Raw genomic sequence first — 18993 nt, 5'->3', positions numbered from 1 at the left:
GGCAGGGTGAAATAAATAAATTAGTTGAATTAAAATTAAGAATCCAGATCTTTGTTTTCCATGTGAAATACTGAAGTTCCATGTGGGAATACAAGAAAGGCTATTCAGAGCAGCAGCTGTGAAGCAAGACAAACAGCACGAGAAAGCAACACTGAGAACCAAGGATATCTCTAGAAGAAGAGAGAAGAAAAAGGAACCCATTGCAAAAGAGCCCATGGCTCTGACTGGAAAAGCACCTGTATGCACAGCTATGGAGTGTCTGTGCAATACTTTCTCAGTGTGTAAAGGTGGATGGGAAAATTGTAAGCACGGATGGGAAAGCTAAAAATGGAATCTTATGAATGTATGTGAATTATGTGAGAACCTGTAATAACGATTTGGATCGTTCACATCTGAGTCTGGGTCTGGTTGAAACAAATGGCACCCTGGAGCAGGGACTTGAATTGGTTTATTTGGCTGACTGGTGGCAAGGCTCACTCAGCTTCAGTCTGCTGAAAGGAACCAGGATTGACTGCATGGCAATGTCATCCCTGGGAGATCAGAGGTGAGCAGTGGGGAACTATGGATGGGAAAACGTCCAAGGAATGTAAAGCAGTTTACCAGATGATGGAGGGTATTCTGCAGAAGCATCATACAAAGTGGGATGGTACTCTGAGAGACCCCTTTTTAGTACTGGAGTGGATTTGGGCTACTATGGGGAGCTCACTAACAAAGGTGCAATGAGTAAATCTCAAAGTACTACAGAGAACTTTAAAAGTTCAGAATTGAACCGTACCTACCTCAGCATCAGCTACTTTTCTTAAATGGATAACAAAAATGTCCCTCAGTTTCGGAAATCCGGGCTTTCATTCGATGGGGCAGTTTGGGACATAATTGGCATAAGATTCTGGGACGCTGCTACTTGCTCAGATACTGCGGCGCAAAGCCTTTTAGGGCCATGGAAAACTGTTTTTGAGACTTAAAGAAACATACGGGTTCGGCAGGCTCGGCAGAGTCCGCGGCACCTTCGTCGTTAGGAGCGACCTTAAATAATGGGCGGGATGGGTCAGAGAATCCGCTGGATCCCGGGCCGGCGGACCTGGAGAAATAACCCGATCCCTCTCCTGCAGATAAAACAGCTGTTAAACTTTTACCTGTTTGGCGCCAAGTTTCAGAAGCGCTCAAACAAATTCGACGAGGAAGGACAAATTCTTCCACGGTTCAGCATGGCATTCCCCGCCGTGCCCGCCGCTGCCACTCGCTGCGGGAAAGCAGCTCCTGCCCGGATCCGATTCACGATTGCAACCCCTCCCCCGACCGACGACAAGAAAAATCACTGCCCCAACGCTGCTGGGATGAGCCCATAGCCCCGCGGCAGCGGTCCGCTCCGGGTCGTCCCTGCCCCCCGCTCTCCGCTCCCCGCCATCGCTCGGCGCTCCGCTGCCGCTCGCCGAGACGCAGACACGAAATGGAATTCATGCAACTGTTTCGCATGTGAACAACCAAGTCGTTTAAGCTGAGACTGTCCTAATAAAGAGGCCCCCGGGCCCTCGGGACCGGAAGTCTGTCCGCTGTATTGTAAAGGACGGGCAGCCCGTGCGGGGAAACGGGGGTCGGATCTTACGGTGGAGGCACGTGACAACACAAGTAGACCCAGCGCAGACATCAACAACTTTAACATTATGGCCTGGACAACCATGCCCCAATGTGAAGTACCAGCGGGTGCTTGTATTGCCCAACTGATTCACTTTTGGGCACAGTTGGTGCTGGCTGTACCTGTGGACGGGGGAGGGGCTACAGGGTTTGGATCTACTGGGGCCCCTCAGATAGCATGGACCCAAAAGGTTTCAGATGCTCAGCCTAACTTAACCTGTACTCCAGAACTGGGCAATCCACCACAAAGATGTTTCAGGGATTTTGGACACAGGCTCAGATGTGACTGTGATTGCTCACCGTGCCTGGCTCACTACTGACTTAGAAGTCTGCTTTTTCAACATCCCCTGGATCTCAATGATGCTCTTCAGTTTGCTTTTTCCATCCCTTCTGTAAATGTGGTGGCACCAACCCAGTGGTATCACTGGACGGTATTACCTCAAGGCATGAAAAACAGCCCCACGATCTCTCAGTGGTTTGTTGCCAGAGCCTTAGATGCAAAAACTGTTTAATGCTGTTATTTATCATTACATGGATAACATTCTTGCGGCAACCAAGTCGACTAAAGAAATGCGATATGCCACGGCTGTAGTCCCTGACAACATAAGAAGCTGTGATTTAGAGGTAGCTCTGGAAAAGGCCCAAAAGAGTTTGCCACAGAAGTATTGAGGATGGAGAATTACAAATCAGACTAGCACTTCACAATAACTTAAACCGGATTTGGACATCCAAACTCTAGATGATATGCAAAGGCTGTTAGGGACTATAAATTAGATCTGTCCTCTGCCGTGAATATCTAATGAAATCCCACACCCATTATTGTAGTTATTATAGGGCGATCCAGCTTTAGATTCCAAAAGATCACTGACACCTGCAAGCTTTGCAGAAGGTTGCCACAACCATCTCAGCAACAAGCTCAGCGATACGACCTTGCCCTTCTTTTTCACTTAACAGTGCTGAATCCAGATTTTCAGCCTTAAGCTCTTGTCTTTCAGTGGAATAATACTTTGTAGGATCATCTTTTAATACTGGAATGGATTTTTTTTTTGCCTCATCGGTTTTCTAAAACCATCACCACGCAATTTGAAATGATTTCTGCTCTTTTTATGTGAGAAAGACCAAGGTTGTTATTGCTGACCGGGTCTGAACCTTTAGTAATTATGTTACCTGCATCTACAAACATGTTGCAATGATTGTTTCATTGTTCACTGCTGTTTCCGGTAGCAATGGAGGGATTCACCAGAGCGACGTCAATACACCCAAGGGGGCATAAATTGCTACAAATGCATTTCATCATACAGGAGATGGCAAAATGTTCCTTGATACCCTTAGCTGCCTTGGCTGTATTCATGGATGGGTCAGGGAGAACAGGTCAGTCAGTAATTGTATGGTAGCACACATCCAGCTAACGGCAATTGGACATTCAGACAATAAAAGGCTCTCCACAGATTGTAGAATGGGCTGCAGTCGTAAGTGCATCTCGAAAGTGGTCCAGGCCATTTAACATCATCACTGATTTAGCCTATGTCACAGGAATAGTGACTAGATGGAAGGATTGTATCTAAGAGACATTTCTAATTGAAAACTGTTTGTGCTTCTGTATACTCTTTCATCTCTAGTTGATTCTAGACGGGAACCAAACTTTATATAACACACATCTGATCATGTACCACTTTGCCAGGACCTTTAGCAGAAGGAAACAGATAAGCAGATCAGTTAGCTGGTGTTATATATTATTCATTTGAACAGGCTTGACTGCATGCCATACACATTCCACCACAGTGCCATAGCAGTGACAGCACATACTGGAGAAAAGGCCCATGACATATGCAAGCATTTTCTTTTGGCCTTTGCAACTCTTGTGATACCAAAAACTATTATAATATATAATAATGGCCTGGAATATATATATACCAGAAAGTATTACAGTTTCTTCAATCATGAGAAATCAAACGTCTCACGGGCATACCACGCTTACCCACAGGACAAACCATAGTTGAACGTACTCACGGCACCCTTAAAGCTATGCTACTTGAGCAAAAAGGGGGAATGGAAAAGGGATTTCCAGCAGAAAGGCTCGCTAAAGCTACACATGTATTGAACTTCTAAAATCGATGGTGTGATGAGGGAGGACCATCGACAGCCCGTCATTTTGTTTCAGTTAATGAGGAAAGAATGAATATTCATGGGAAAAGCTACTGTATGAGTAAAGAATCTGGAACTGGGTCAATGGGACAGCCTGTTCTTACTGATAACTTGGGGGAGAGGTTATGCTAGTATCTCCACAGGTGCAGGACTGTGATGGATTCCAGCAAGGGCAGTATGACCTCTTCTGTGGGCATCACCTTCATGTGCTGCACCATCATCATAAATACTGCATGGATACCTTCACATCTTAAGACTAATGTGTGGGTGATGCCAATGACACTGGACAGAACACTCACTGCTTATCAGTGTCATCCCCTGACTCTCCATTTACATTTGCTACATGTCTGGCAGGACTTCCCCTTGATCAAGGGAAATGGGAACAACTGGCTCACAGCACTAGTGCTTCCTCAGCTGTGCAGGAAGAGGTCTGGGGAGGCAACTGGATAGTGGACATGTAGGACCAGTGGGTACCCCACCTGCCCCCAGTATTGCTACCCCCACAGGAGCTAGACTTTTTGAGATCAGTAAAAATGGATTAGTGTGTATTTTTCAGTCAGTCACTGCTACAGTGCTGGCGTATAGAAATGCATCAGCCTGGTGTGATTACACATCTTCAAATATTTCAAAATCAAGTAATTTACCCCTTCAATTACTCTGAGGGGTATTTTTAATATGTGGAGATTGCACGTGGCCAAACATTCCATTGTATATTAAAGGAGGGCATTGCTCCTTGGGCAGGTTGACCTTATTAAATGACGAATCTGAATTATTGTCCTTGCAAAACACCAAAATCATGGTAGAATATGAAGAAATATTCATGCTTTTGATAAAATTGCAAAGACAAGATTGAATTTTGGAACAGGGAATCAATTGTGTTTGCCTCACTCTTCACTCTAGGGGTAGCAGCTGCTAAAGCATTAGCTATTTTAAATAAGCTAGGATGCTGGCTTAGCAAACACAACCTCACAAGCACTTTCAGACCTGTTACTGGATGTTGACCCTGTTTGTCACTCTGCATTACAGAACAGAGCTGCTATTGACTTCCTGCTTCTCACACAAGGACCTTGCTGTGAGGACACTGAAGGACTGTGCTGTATGAATGTATTGGAACATTCTACCTCCATCCATCAGAGCATTCAGCAACTGCAGGAAGGTGTGCAGAAATTACGCATGGGAACTTCATGGGGGTGGTTCTGCGTGTGGTTTCAATGTCAGGGCCCTTGGATTCAGAAACTAATTAAGTTAGGGCTAATGTGCCTCCTGATTTTTGTGTGCCTTTTATCTGTGTTCCTTGCATTATATCCTATGTAAGAGTTTTGATTAACAAAGCGATAAATCAAGTACTTGATCAAGTTAATAATGACTTGGGCAATGTGGATTCAGCCAGCAATATGTCGGTAAACGACGATGGCAGTGTTCTCACTTTGGTCAGCAAGAAACCACAGGAATAAGCAGCTGTGACTGTAAATACTTTCTGCATGGGTCTTGTTTTGTAGAGAGACAGCTAGCTTCAGTAGTTTGTTTTACTTTATGAGCAGGCATATGGCTTGGGCTCTGCGTCACACACTGGCCACAGGGATGGGGAGCACAAACGTAGTTGTGTACAAGTGTAGCATATTCCTTCTCTCTCCTTTCTGGTGGTTTGCCCTCTCTCAGGAGTCAATACGTAATAATGCTTAGCTTAGGGAGTTTCCATTTCCCATTCAAGGAATTATCCAAGATTGCCTGGGTGCAAAAAACTCACGACCTTCTGTGTAACTCTTTTCTTACATTTACTATGTTATCAATCGAGGCCCTGATTATGATTTGTACATTATTAATATAATTCGTGATATTATTTTATAGTGTGGTATAGTATGCTAATTAGAAAGGGGGTATGGTGAGAATACAAGACAGACTATTCAGAGCAGCAGCTGTGAAGCAAGACAAACAGCATGAGAAAGCAGTGCTGAGAACCAAGGATATCTCTAGAAGAAAAAAGCAAAAGGCTCTGACTGGATAAGCACTGGTATGCACGGTTATGGAGTATTTGTGCAATACCTTGTTGACATGAAATGGCAGATGGGAAAGCTAAAACTGGAATCTTGTGAATGTGTGTAAGTGATGTGAGAACCTGTAATAAATGATTTGATCATTCACATCTGAGTCCATGCCTCACTGCCAGAGTTCAGAATATGGCTCCTACGCTTTTGATTCACCTCATGGTATCCTAAATGTGCTTCCTATTATGTACTAAGGCCCCAATCTCACTCCAGCATCTGAAGAAACTAGTGAAAGAGTCCCATGTCATCCAAACAAAGCCACAAAACAACTAAAACAGGCTCATACATTCATTTATCAGCAAAGAGCACTGAGAATTTTAAGAACCTTAAAAGGCTTCCTAGTCTGATTTTCTAATGTCAAAAGTTTATCACCTGCAATCTCCCTAACCTGAACCTAGGTCACTGTTGTTCTTCATCTGCTTGCCATGTAAAACAGAGACATTTATCAGAAGAGAGAAAATGAAGAGAACCAGACATGCTCAAACTGACAAGGGATATCTCTCCCCACCAGCTACATTGCTTAAGGACCATAATTTCTCAAAGAGACCATGTATATAACCTCCAAGCAGAAAACATATTAGTGGCAATAATTGATAAAAACAGAAATAAATTCACTTCAGTTTCATCCAAGTGCTGATTTCCTAAACAATTTCTGAAGCAAGAAAAAATGATAAATGCTGATGTATCAATATTTTAATGCTGGGTATGTGTTTGCTACATGAATTACTGATAACATTTCTTAACAACATACTTCAACTTCAGTCTCATCAGAAAAGTTTTGAAGTTGTGACGCCTAAAACTTCATTGCTAGTTCTCAGGAGTGCAACAACAAAATTCCTCTATTTCCGGAGGACCTAAAATGGAAGAAGTCAGTATGGATTCTACAGCCTTCTATATTAATGCTAATCAGTTACTTAGCTACCTTCATAGGTTTGCCCTGAACGCTACAACAGTTATGCTGCAATGGAATCCAACCCCTCCATTTGTCCCCAGCCAAAAAGCTTGAGTTTGATAGGAAAAATCAGTTTTGTATTATCAATCCAAAAACGGCTCACAAGCTCAGTGCTTTCCAGTCAATTTTAATTTCCATCTCACAAAACCTCTTAAGAACCTGAGAAGGCTGATTGCTCTTGAGAAGGCACATCAGCTCTAGTCCACAAAACAGCAATCAGCTTCCATCCTCACATTTTTGCTTTTTAAATAGATGGCTTGTCACAGGATTTTAGTCAAAGTTAAGAGAGAAAAACATAAACGTAAATGTAAGATGAATACTTTTTCACATTGGGATGAAGTATCTGCTGTACACAAAAAACTATTTGAGTATTTCTAGTACTGGCTGTACCAGTAACAAAAGTGCCCAAGAGTAACTCCAGCAGGTTTTACCTAAGAAGACAAAGTTCAGAAGCTTTGGAAGCCACAGCAAAGATGAAGCCATTCAGAACTAGAGGAGACAACACAGACTACAGTCTTCTGATGCAGAATATTCTACAAAATATGGCTGAATTGCGCTACAGTGTCTAAGTACATAATATGTAGTACAGATTTGAATAAAATGTTTATTTAAACAACGATCTTTCTCAAAAATAGTACTGTAGTCCTTGTGGCAGCAACCAAAAAGAAAAGTAAGTACAAAACTACTCAGAATACAGATCAGGTAGAACACAAAGTTTTTTGAAATAGTACTGTTAAAAATACACTGAAATACGATTTTATTTGATTAAAAGCCATGGCTTACTGTCATCCATCCTTACTGGTTTCCTCAGATTGGTGTTATGCTTCTATCTATCTCTGACTACTGAAAATTACAAGAGCACAGAACTCCAAATATTACTAATTATGTTGGGGTTTTATGTGCACATATTGAGTTGCATTTCAGTAGCAGGTGTACCATCTAAACACTGTGAGTGTTCATCTCTAATGCACAGCAGCTGTTTAGAGCTACAACTTAATACACACCTTTTAGTGCTTCACAGCTGTTTGAATAAGCTAGTATTCAGTTGCCATTTCAGAACTTTGGTTCTTCTTCATGTCATTTATGCCCCCTCTTCAAAACAAGTGCAGAAAACCCCTGACTAAACATACTATAACGATACTGCAACACCCTCACAATTCAGAGTTTTCAGTTTAAGTGTTTCAGTTGATAAGAAAAATCTCACCCATAAAATCAAATATGCGTATTTACATATGAAATTGCAGTATGCAAACAGTGTGAAATATAAATTTATCATTTTAATAGCAATTATCTGACAAGGCATTCTGAGAAACTGCATTCAGAAATGGTTAAACAGATATAAACAAAGTAAGAACTGAAGTTCCCCCTAGGAATGACTCAATACAGCACAAAACTATTTCTTAATGTGTTACTTCTCTCTTATGGTAATATTAGGAACAGCCTATCTTCATTCCGAAAGCAAGTGAACTTCCTACATACTGAGATGTACATTTTAGATGTTTTGAGGAAAAAAATGAATTATATTCATATCTATTCGTATCTCATCTCTCTCTCTCTCTCTCTCCATATATGTGGTAACATTTAGGGGGCTAAAGAAATAAATTCAAGGCTTTTTAAGATGAAACCTGTAAAAAACTGCAAGCAACAGTGATACCCCATTTTTAGGAATGTTACTAAAGTGTAGATTTTGAATTTTAAGTACATTGTGTCATTCACCATTTCCAAAATTCAGCATTCTAAGCATCACTGTATTTTCACAATCCTGAAACAACCTCATTAGTTAGGTTTTAATGTCTATGGTGGATAAGCTTTAATATCTGAAGTGGAATTCACTACACAACATTAAACATTTATTTTCATAGTTTGAGGAAAAAGGAATCCAAAACTGTGGTTAATTCAGTACAGATGCTGCAGCTTCCTTAATAAGTGATGCAGCTTTGTCCAGTTCTTGTTCTGTTTGTTCCACTGTTACCACTACTCGAATACTAGAAAAAGAAAACCACAACGTAAGTACATATAATCCTTGTCTTCAGTTTTAGGCTTTTCCTGTACCTAGCTAACACATTATAACTTCTACCTCTAGGTAGTAATTCAAATTAAACCAGACACAAGACAGATGACTAAAATGGAAATGGTCAGAATATTCTCACCCTGTTCCCCACATACACAAGCTGGAGATAAATTTTACTGTTGTCTGCACATGCACAGCTCATGGAAAACAAGTGAAGACAGTGCCATGCTGATTGCTAGGATTCAGGTAGTTTAGATACAGTCGTTATTTCAGGGCATCAGCATCCTTTCTCAAAATTCTGCTGCATGAAAACACAGAGTCATATCCCATAAAATGAAATAATATATTGATTTTCTGCTTACCTGGGTGAAGGAAGACACTTTTCTTCTTTCTCCAGATAGCGGGCCTGAGTTAATGCAATACCACTATTTATGCACTACGGATGAAAGTACAGACAGAAGCCAAAGAGAACAAAACAAAAGGTTGAGTGTATAGATGAAAATACAGTTTGGGAATTTCTAAAGGTATATCATTTAGATCATCGAATGCATATAACTATTTTCACTACTTCTGTGTCAGGATAACTCTTCCCTAAATGGAAAGAGCTGTGCAAAAAGCATATTTAATTTTAATAAAAGGTAGCCATGTAAAATTAAGGAAGTTAGATGTAGCTTCTTCAACTTCCCTCTCCAAATAATTAGACAAAAATGCTATGTTCATTAGGCCATTCAAATAAAGTTAAGTGTATTTTCAAGGATAATCAAACTTCTGTCTGTGGTGTAGTCTTGTATATCTGCCCCATGAAATCTAAAATTACTTTCCATCTATTTTACACTAGAGAAAGTAAGTGAATGTGAAGATATGTTTTTAGTAGCCCTAGACTCAATGAATAAGCAGATTTCTTGCAGCATTCCTGCAACAAGTATACTAAACAAGTTACCCACAAGTCACTCTACATGTTTGCATTTCATTCACTGTTCACATTGAAAGGCAATGATATATTTTAGCTGTTAGACGGACACTTACATAATCCACAATTCTCTTGAGCAACTTTACATCATTTTCTCTAGATCCATAACTATCTTCCAACCTTAAGTGCAATGCTGGAGAAAATGATTCTCCCACTACTCTTAAGCCAGGAATCCTAAAAAACAAACAAACAAACAAAAAAAACACTTTACAAATAGATAAGTGTCAAAGTTCTAGAAGAGAAGGATATTTCATAGAAGACATTATTAATTTTTTATTCTTATTTTTTTTTACATTAGGAATAGCTGTTCACTAACAGTTTTCCATGCTAGCATTCACAGCATAAAAATCAACATGTACAGGGACATACTTTGTCTTAATAATCTTCACAGAAGCTACGAAAATACTGAAAATACTCACAAAAGTCCAAGTATATCTATTCAAATTACAGTACGGAAGCACTTTTTTTCTGATGCGTTCTATTACTTTCCCCTAGCTATTTTAGAGGACTTCCTCTTTCCTCTGTAACCATTAAATCTATATCTATACTATTCATCACACTACTGCAGGCAAAACATGTACATTTCAGTTTACAACAGGCAAAAATAACAAAAGAGCACCTTTCTTGAAGAGTTATCTAAATGTATTTTTAGCAAGTTTGTGAAAAAATAACTAGTTCCTCCTTCTGCTGAAGACTAAAAAACTTTAGCAGGATCCTTCCAAAGATATAAGAAGAATGTCAGGAGCATGTTACTATTTTACTAATAAAACCACAACTAGCAAACTTGAGGCTTTGGGGTCTAAGTTTGGAAAACAAATAATGGTAAAACCTTCTACCTACCTACATGATGATATGAAAGAAGGTTTATTTTTGGCAAAATTCTAAATTTTTTCCTACGGAAAATTTTCAGAGCACCTTCTGCTGCTTAATTAGAAGGACTAAACACTAGTAATTCTAACAGAATTGCTCTCATGTCTGCACCTGGAGATAACTGTTTATCAGCACCTTAGAACTGGTTGCTACAGACCTGACATGTATATAACCCTGGTCACAAGAGTTATTCTCCAGGAGCCAACATTGGGACCTGTTCTGTTTAATATCTTTACTGATATCCTGGATGAGGGAACTGAGTGTACCCTCAGTAAGTTTACAGAAGACACCAAGTTGGAAGGAAGCACAGCTCCGCCTAGGAATAGCAAGACTGTGCACTGAGAGATCTGAACAGCCTGGATCACTGGGCTGAGACCACTGGGATGAAGTTTAGCAAGACCACATGCCAGGCCCTGCACTTTGGCCACAACAATCCCATGCAGCACTACAGGATCCATGCCACAGACCATTCTAACAATAGAACAGAGAAGACAAGTATGATCCAGTGACCAGAGATGTCTCCTGACACTGATGTGCTAATGCACATGTAAGGTCAGCAAGCTCTCCCAAAAGGCATACCCAGGCTCTCTGTGCCTCAGTTACCAGCCTAAAATGGAGAACTGAATGGTGAGACTGAGCTCTCAGTTGTAGGGAATTCTGCATGGAAGGACATCCATAGGAAAGGAAGTTAACAATCGCAGTCAGTGTTGTGAACAGAAACTTAGAATGAAGTCTCACTGAGAAACCACTGAGCTTCAGCAGGAGGGGAAATCTTTAGAAATAAATCTGCTTTACACCAATGACAACTTTATTGAAAAAAAAAACCTCAGCAGGATAAGTCATAAGTAGTGAACTACTTAAAGGATACTATCTAATACTGTTAAGCATCCAGAACAGACAAAGAACTTCTATCCCCATTCCGTCCTGACTTCCTGCAAGAGAGCTTCTTCATATATATATATGAATATACTATATATATAATATATATATGAATATATATACACTAAGATACTAGACATTTTAAAATACAAGACAGAAATCCACATTATCTAAGATTATTTATGAAGTTAGGATTTTTTGTGAAAGGTATTCCATCTGTTACTGTTCTTTCATGGTATATAAACCACCACAGATAATAAGAAATTAATTCTATAAGGGTTTCAGAAGAATTCTTCCATTTCTTCCACAGATAGGCACTTAGTTGCTACTTGAAGGAAGCAAAACAAGTCATTCTCTTAACTTATGACACTAATGAATTTCTTCCTCCCACTGACCATATACAAACACTTTTTTAGACCATTAACCACAAATTGGTTCTTTAATATGTTATTGTGTTTGCTCTACATGAGGAAAGGAGAAGAGTTGTGTGTTCCTCCTCAAATTATCTGTGTACAGCTCTATTTTTCCTCTATACTCTCTCTTAAACCAGTAGTTCATCTCTGTCATAAGAACACAATGAAGAGCTAGAGTTGAGCAGGACCCATGGTCAGGCAAAGAAGATGAAAGTATTTAATGAAACAGTATTACAATAAACACACAACAAATCTTTCTCAAAACCTTGGCACCCATCTGAACCATTACAGACTTCTTCTAGCATGTTTACTGATTAAAAAAACAAACACATGATCCTGCAGATATTAGCTCAAGTCTTCCCTTCAGCATTGATTGTTTAATGAACTTATAATCAGCTAAAGACTTGCCCAATTGCCATGTACTGTTAAGTCCTGCAAGTTCTTTCTCAGAATGACCAAGAAGTAACTTCCCTTGCTGTTTTTTGTTTGTTTGTTTTTGTTTGTTTTTGTCTTTTTCGTATGTAAAGAATTTAAGTGATTAAGTAAGGTAGAATCAAACACAGAATTTTAAAAAATCAGCCATACCATCAAGGCTGTTGTTTTGCAGTAGATATTGATGAGTAAAAGGCTGATAAATTCTCCATGTGCATATACTCTTCCTGTACTTAAACATATTTATAATTGTTGCTTTGAAATGACAGGTAGAGGAAATATTACAGTTATTTTTCTTTTAGCTCAGTCACAACATTCTACTAGTAAGAAGGGGACACTAAATAGTTCTCAAGTGACCGCAAAATAATTCAAGCATAACAGCATGTGGGTATTTTTAATCTGAAAGCCAAAGTATTCCAAACAAATCTGAAATAAATCACAGTGGAAGAAGACCAAGACTACTCCAAAGAAGTTGAGCACAACTAAAGCTCTAGCATAAAACAAGGGGTGAAGAAGGACACTGTTACCAGAATACGGATGCTTATTTAAAATAACAAGTAGTTCATACAGAAAAAAAAATGGCCAACATTAAAAATAAATAATTAAAACCAGGCAGTATAATTAGTAACACACCACAGATTCTCTGCATGTAAAATTTTCTTCATTTCTGTAATGCACAATGGAAAACTGCAGAAGAAAATTAATTCTAAAATAATAAATACAATTTACAGGTGAGAATTCTTGTAGAAATTCAGTTTATATATTATTACTAATAAAATGAATCAAAAAAAGCAACTAAAATAGTCACTTCCTAAGGCAGTTACAGAACTTAAAACAGAAACTATTTTTCAGTAAATTCTAGCAGTTTGCTGTATGACTCCAGAATAATCAGTATTTTACTACTGTTTAAGATTCAAGTCTCATATAGAAGAACAACACAGTATTAGTTGATTACAGGATGCTTTGAGGCATCTGTAAGCTTATCTGCTAAGCTACAACCCAAACTACAAGCACACAATTATTCTACTTAGGCAGTTTTTTCAATATGCTTTGTACTACTGAGAGCTATAACACTCTTCTAGAGACTAAATGCTCTCTACTAGAAATAAGGAATCATGTTATTTTAACACCTATAAACAGGTTTTAAAAACTTGGTATCACTTACCCCTGTAAAGCTCTGTGAATTCGCTCACATTTAGTCCGAAGAGTCTGAAAAATGTCTAGACAAAAAAGAAAAAAAAAGCTTAGATCTCCTGTTTCTACTTTAAAGTTCTGTAAGTCTATAATTAAAAAGAGATATTTTAGAGATTTTAAAAATTTTTCTCATGTATGTAAATAGAATTTGTAACTCCCTTTACTCCTTTTGAAAATGCTCTTGATTCCCATTTCTGCAAGGAAATTACAGAGCTGACAAACTCTGGGTGAAGTGGTTCATGATTATAGTAAAACGATGTTACAAACCCTTGAGAAACAAGGTTGAATTTGCAGATTCAACTTATTTACAAATTTATCTATAATGTCTACAGTTATGAAGGCTCTGCTCCTTGATCCTCTCACCTACACACTGCAGATTCTTAAACAGAAAATTTTGACTGATGGATCTATAGTTCTTTATTTTCTCTTATTTTCATTTAATTTCTGAAGACCAGGTATGGGCTAAACAGACCCTGTGCTTTTTATTTGAGACAAACTAAATAGTATGTCTGTCTGCAGGTCTCTTCCAACCTGTTTACGGTAATAAATATTAAAACAAACACAACAAGACCTGGCCAATTTTGTCCTTATTATACATGTCTCTCATTCCCCAAAAAATCATTCTTAAACTCTAGGAACAAGAGCAATTCTGACTCTCAGAGCAGAAACTCTTCCCTGACAGCCTTATTTAAGTGTCCTGTACTCAAGTGCTTCCAGAACCACAGATATATCTCCAGCAGGACCACAGAATACACCTGTTTGGATGCTCACTGAGAGGAGAAAAGAACTGCCAAGAGGAAAGGAATGGATTGTCCAGAATGAAGCAAATACACTCCCATTTCTATGTCTGTACCTTTATTCATCTTCCTCTGCTTGCCTTAACAGTATTTATCTTCAAGGAAGAAATCTATTACAAGTCTACAAAGTAGAATAATTACTTATTTGGTGATTAATGACTACCACCTCTTTCCCTTCTAAATACATTTGACATGGAAAGGAAATATTAAAGATGTTAGAAGAAAAAACAGAATGTGAGATTATATAAACTAAAACTTCACAGAATCATAGAATGGCCTGGGTTGAAAAGGACCTTTAAAGATCATACAGTTTTAAACATGGGCAGGGCCACCAACCACTAGACTGGGCTGCCCAGAGCCACACACAGCCTGGCCTTGAATGTATCCAGGGATGGGCAACCTGTTCCAGTGCTTCACCATCCTCTGAGTGAAAAACTTATGCATGTAAAATTAAATAGCTGTAAAGAAGAGAAGATGTAAAAGAGTAAATGGGTGAGGAATTAAACTGAGAAGTAGTAGCTGTGAGTTTTGCCTGAAAAATGACTGAAGAATAAGACTTTTCTGAATTAAGTACCTGGATTATCTTCCATAATGTTCAGAGCCTCAATAGCAGCAGCAGCTAACAAAGGCGGCAGGGATGCAGAAAAGCAATAGCCTTGACCAGACAATCGCTATGGAGAGAAAAAAAATATATCTTCCTATTCATAGCAGCAATTACAGTATTTTTATTTGCACATATTTAAACCTGTTCTCCACATTGCTAAGCTAATGAAGTATTGAAAAACAGATTTTCAATTCATATACAACGTTTCTCAAAACTAGTAGGTTTCTAAACAGAATCAAATGTTGCATATCACATTACTCCTTAAAATTCATACCAGTTACTAACCTTTATGTAACTAACCTTGCCACATCATGTCAAAAAAAAAAAAATAAAAAAAAATCAACTTACTTGATGGTCAATTATAAAAGATCTTCCACAGCAAAACCCTCCAATAGAAGCCAGTGAATTTTCCATGTTTGCACTAATGAGATCTATATCATCAATCTGCAAGTTAAATTAACAAGTTATTATGAGATGCTGTTAATTACATCAAAGCAATACACAAGGTAAATATTCATCTTCTTCATATTTTCATGAATATTAGAGAAGATCCATCATGTTAACACATATTAGCATGAAGATGCAAGTAGTAAGAGAATCAAGAAAAGTTTTATCCCACTTTTTCCCCACAGGAAAAAACAGCAATAGAACAATATGGGCTTGCTGTACAGAGAGAGAATTTTCTGACTTAACCCTAAGATTCACATATTTCTGTGTAAGCATGATATTTTGAAGTGTATGGGGCAGGAAAAAACTGAAATCATTATCTCACTGAGTATTCAAAATGAGAAGAAAACTGTGAAACTATGGAAGTTTCTACAATACTTCTCACGAATACAAGATTTAGGGAAAAAAAGATTTGCAGTAAACAAGTGAAATAAAACTGCAGAGATCTGAACAGTTTAAGCTTAACTGGAAAGAACAAAAAAGTATGTTTAAGATTCTGTCATCCACTGGTAAGTATTTCAGATACCACAGGCATAAGAAACTAGTTCTGCAAATTGCTTCTGCACAAATGTCTTGCTCACAAGAAAAAAAAAAGGCAAAAAATATGGCACTTACATTTATTCCGAAGTGTTCAGTGATTCCTCTTCCATGTTCTCCAAGGACTCCAAAAGAAAGGCTCTCTTCCAAAAATATTCTAACTTTGTATTTATACTTCAATTTTATCTAAAACAGTACAAATTGTATAAAATAGAAGTCACAACCATTAGAATTTGGTCATAAAGTGGTGGGGGGTGACAAGGTAAAGACAGACAAGTACAACATCTTGAATATTTCAGAAATGTCAATTCTAGAGTAACATTCAGTTATTAAAAGCATTTAAAAAGCCTTCTAGATTGTTTTAACATTAATTCTCATAAATACCAAAGGCTGCATATAAAAATTTCTAATTTTGTAGTTATTATTTAATAGGTTGTCCAGTACATTTAATTCCACACACTCTCATGGTATTTCTTCCACTACCTGCCAGAATATAGTCTGAACAAAATTCAGTTTATGCTAAATTGCAAACATTTTCTTTGGAGGCCACTGTTTGATAGTTGCATGAGGATTTCTTTGTCAGTTCACTTTATTTTTTTTAAGCAACAACTTTTGCTTAATGATTCAGTACAGACTAGCTGCAAATATGATATACTTTACGGGTTAAAAACTAAGCACTTAAGTAGGTATTAATTAGTGTGTCTCATTACATATAGCTTCAGATCCTAATCCCAACCAGATGTTTCAGGTCTTCTCAGTGTTGGCTTAACAATACAGTATTAATATTTCATTAGTCACATGCATTCATATCTAGAATTTAAAAGGCAATTCAAAACCCCTTACCAATTCTGGAAGAGGGCAAATGTCTCCTGTATTCATATATAATCCTTCCACCACAATGAACCTTCGAGTTACACGGGCTTTGCGAGGATTCTTCAGAAATAAATGTTTTCAGTTAATTTCAACAATTAGTAACAAGTGAAGCTCTGAAAATCTTGGTAAGAAAGACAATGTTGCCTTTTCAAGTCACCTCTTCACCTGAGCATTTTACAACTTGTATGAGCAGAGTATTTGTGCTTGCTGACCCTGGTTTTAGCAGCTGCTTTTGGACTTACTTTTGTATTACTGTGAGAATGAGGAGTAAGCCATCAAACTGACCCTTATTTTTGAAGACAGAATATCTTAAGAATTGAGTGCAAGACAAGAGAGGTGTCTAAGAAAGGTTAAATGTATATATATATATTTATATATATATAGCTGATGTAAATTTGAGGGTTAGGACTAGCCACTTGTGAGTTGATTCTGTGGTGTGGCATTCAAATTGTGAATTAAATGGCACAATTTATAAAGTGAAGACAGTAACACAAATTTTTAGATGACAAAATGCAAGCTCTGCAAAAAACACCAACATGCATCAGTCATCAACCCATAGAGATATTCTCCCACCACCAAGGCCTGTGAATTCACTGCCAGGCACTACGGCGATTAATGCAATAAGTAAAGTCAATCTTAATTAAACAAGCAACATTAATTGCTCAATACAGATTTACAAAAAACAAATATATGTCTATAAGTACTGTGCCCACTGGATTGCAGAATCCAGTTTAAAAACACTGAGATAGGAGGGACATAAAAACTAAGATATTTTTGTAAGGAATGTACCTTTTGATCTTCAGTCTCTTGCTCCTTCAACAGTCGTTCAAGGTCTGCCATATCATTATGCTTAAATAATTTGATGTTACTACGAGATGCTTGTAATCCCTTCTGAATAGCAAAGCAGGCAGCTTCATCTCTGCAAATACAAGAAGCCCTTCTAATGTTTAGCTTAATGTCAATTCAAATTAGAAAAGCAATTATTAGGACTGCACTACTTTTGAGCAGATACATGTACTTAGAGGTAGTTAAAACCAGAGTTATCTAAGCATCATAGATTTCACTTACACTCTGAAAAAAAAAAACAAAAACCCTTCCAAAGATTCTTAACTTCCCTGTATACTACAAGCACCTTCTCTTTAAGTGTACACTGGTCTTTTTGTGACAGCAGTTCATAGGAGTCCTGTATTCCATGGATCAAGTATAATACCCTAGTAGCCATCCCAGAAGCTTTCACTCTATTTGCTTTGTTACAAAGATGTCTCTGTAAAAACTGCAGTGGTACTCTGATTATCTCAAACCTTTTTTAATATCCCTTAGTTATCACTGCCTTGGTGTTAAAAAAAATTACCCACCATTTCTAAATCCTGGAAAAGTAAACTTCTGGGTACAATATGGTAGGCACTTTCATAGCTAGGTAAGCAAGTCCAGCAACCTTTTGAAGGTGGCAACTACGTCAAACCTTTTGCATATGCTAACTGCAGTAATTTCAGTCAAGTTACTTTAAAGCAAAGTGAGAAGATCTTTTGCCACAAAGAAACTGAAACTGTTGAAACCTAACTCCTGGATAAAGTACACCTTGAGTATTGTATCCAGTGCTGGTCATTTGCTTCAAAAAACAAACAAACAACTGATTCAGAAGACAAAAAAGCACAACTAAGTAAGAAACAGTGTCAGTTCATTCTCTAAAAAGCAAATGCATCAACTTAACCCAGTAAGTGCTACACTTAAAAAATATTTATTCATAAAAAGTTCACATTAAACTGTGAAATTACATGTTATATGAGTATTTTGACTATTAGACAGGTACAAGAAGAATTATAAGATAAAGAAAATTCATCAACTTCTACTGAATCCAAACCCTTCTTTCTGGCTCAGGAAGTTTTGAGTATTGCTATTCTTTCTTTATTTGTCCCCACATGAATGATATCTAGCTACTCCTAGAGGCCATACACTGAGCTAGCTGAATCTTTGGTTCGATTTTTTATAGATATTCTATAAACAGGGATTTTACCCAAGCAATTCCTTGCAGATATGTATGATAGGAACAACTGGGAAGGGAACCTGTCTGCAGGAAGAAGGATAAAAACAATTACAACCATCAATTTTCTTAGGAAAAAATCTAGATATCAGACTTAGTCCTTGCACATACAAGTCTGTGGCTTTTTCAGTTTGTTTGGATGCATTGTTGT

General features: G+C 38.0%; 1 protein-coding gene across 1 annotated transcript in view; it reads right to left on the bottom strand.

Annotated features, from left to right (window-relative positions):
• Positions 1-5532: 5532 nt before the first annotated feature.
• SPTLC1 (serine palmitoyltransferase long chain base subunit 1) overlaps positions 5533-18993 on the bottom strand; it is a 30623-nt gene continuing 17162 nt past the window's right edge. Inside the window, exons 7-15 of the mRNA XM_072359532.1 lie at positions 17591-17720; positions 16772-16861; positions 16007-16114; positions 15293-15388; positions 14915-15011; positions 13515-13569; positions 9812-9929; positions 9148-9221; positions 5533-8759 (exon numbers count right to left, since the gene is read on the bottom strand). Coding sequence (XP_072215633.1) covers positions 8666-8759; positions 9148-9221; positions 9812-9929; positions 13515-13569; positions 14915-15011; positions 15293-15388; positions 16007-16114; positions 16772-16861; positions 17591-17720 — 862 coding nt within the window. The 3' untranslated portion in view covers positions 5533-8665. The remainder of the gene's footprint in view (positions 8760-9147; positions 9222-9811; positions 9930-13514; positions 13570-14914; positions 15012-15292; positions 15389-16006; positions 16115-16771; positions 16862-17590; positions 17721-18993) is intronic.

This window comes from Excalfactoria chinensis, chromosome Z, assembly GCF_039878825.1.
Source record: "Excalfactoria chinensis isolate bCotChi1 chromosome Z, bCotChi1.hap2, whole genome shotgun sequence".
Taxonomy (NCBI): Eukaryota; Metazoa; Chordata; class Aves; order Galliformes; family Phasianidae; genus Excalfactoria; species Excalfactoria chinensis.
Note: the sequence above shows the minus strand (reverse complement) of the source record. Positions and strands in the feature narration are given on the sequence as shown.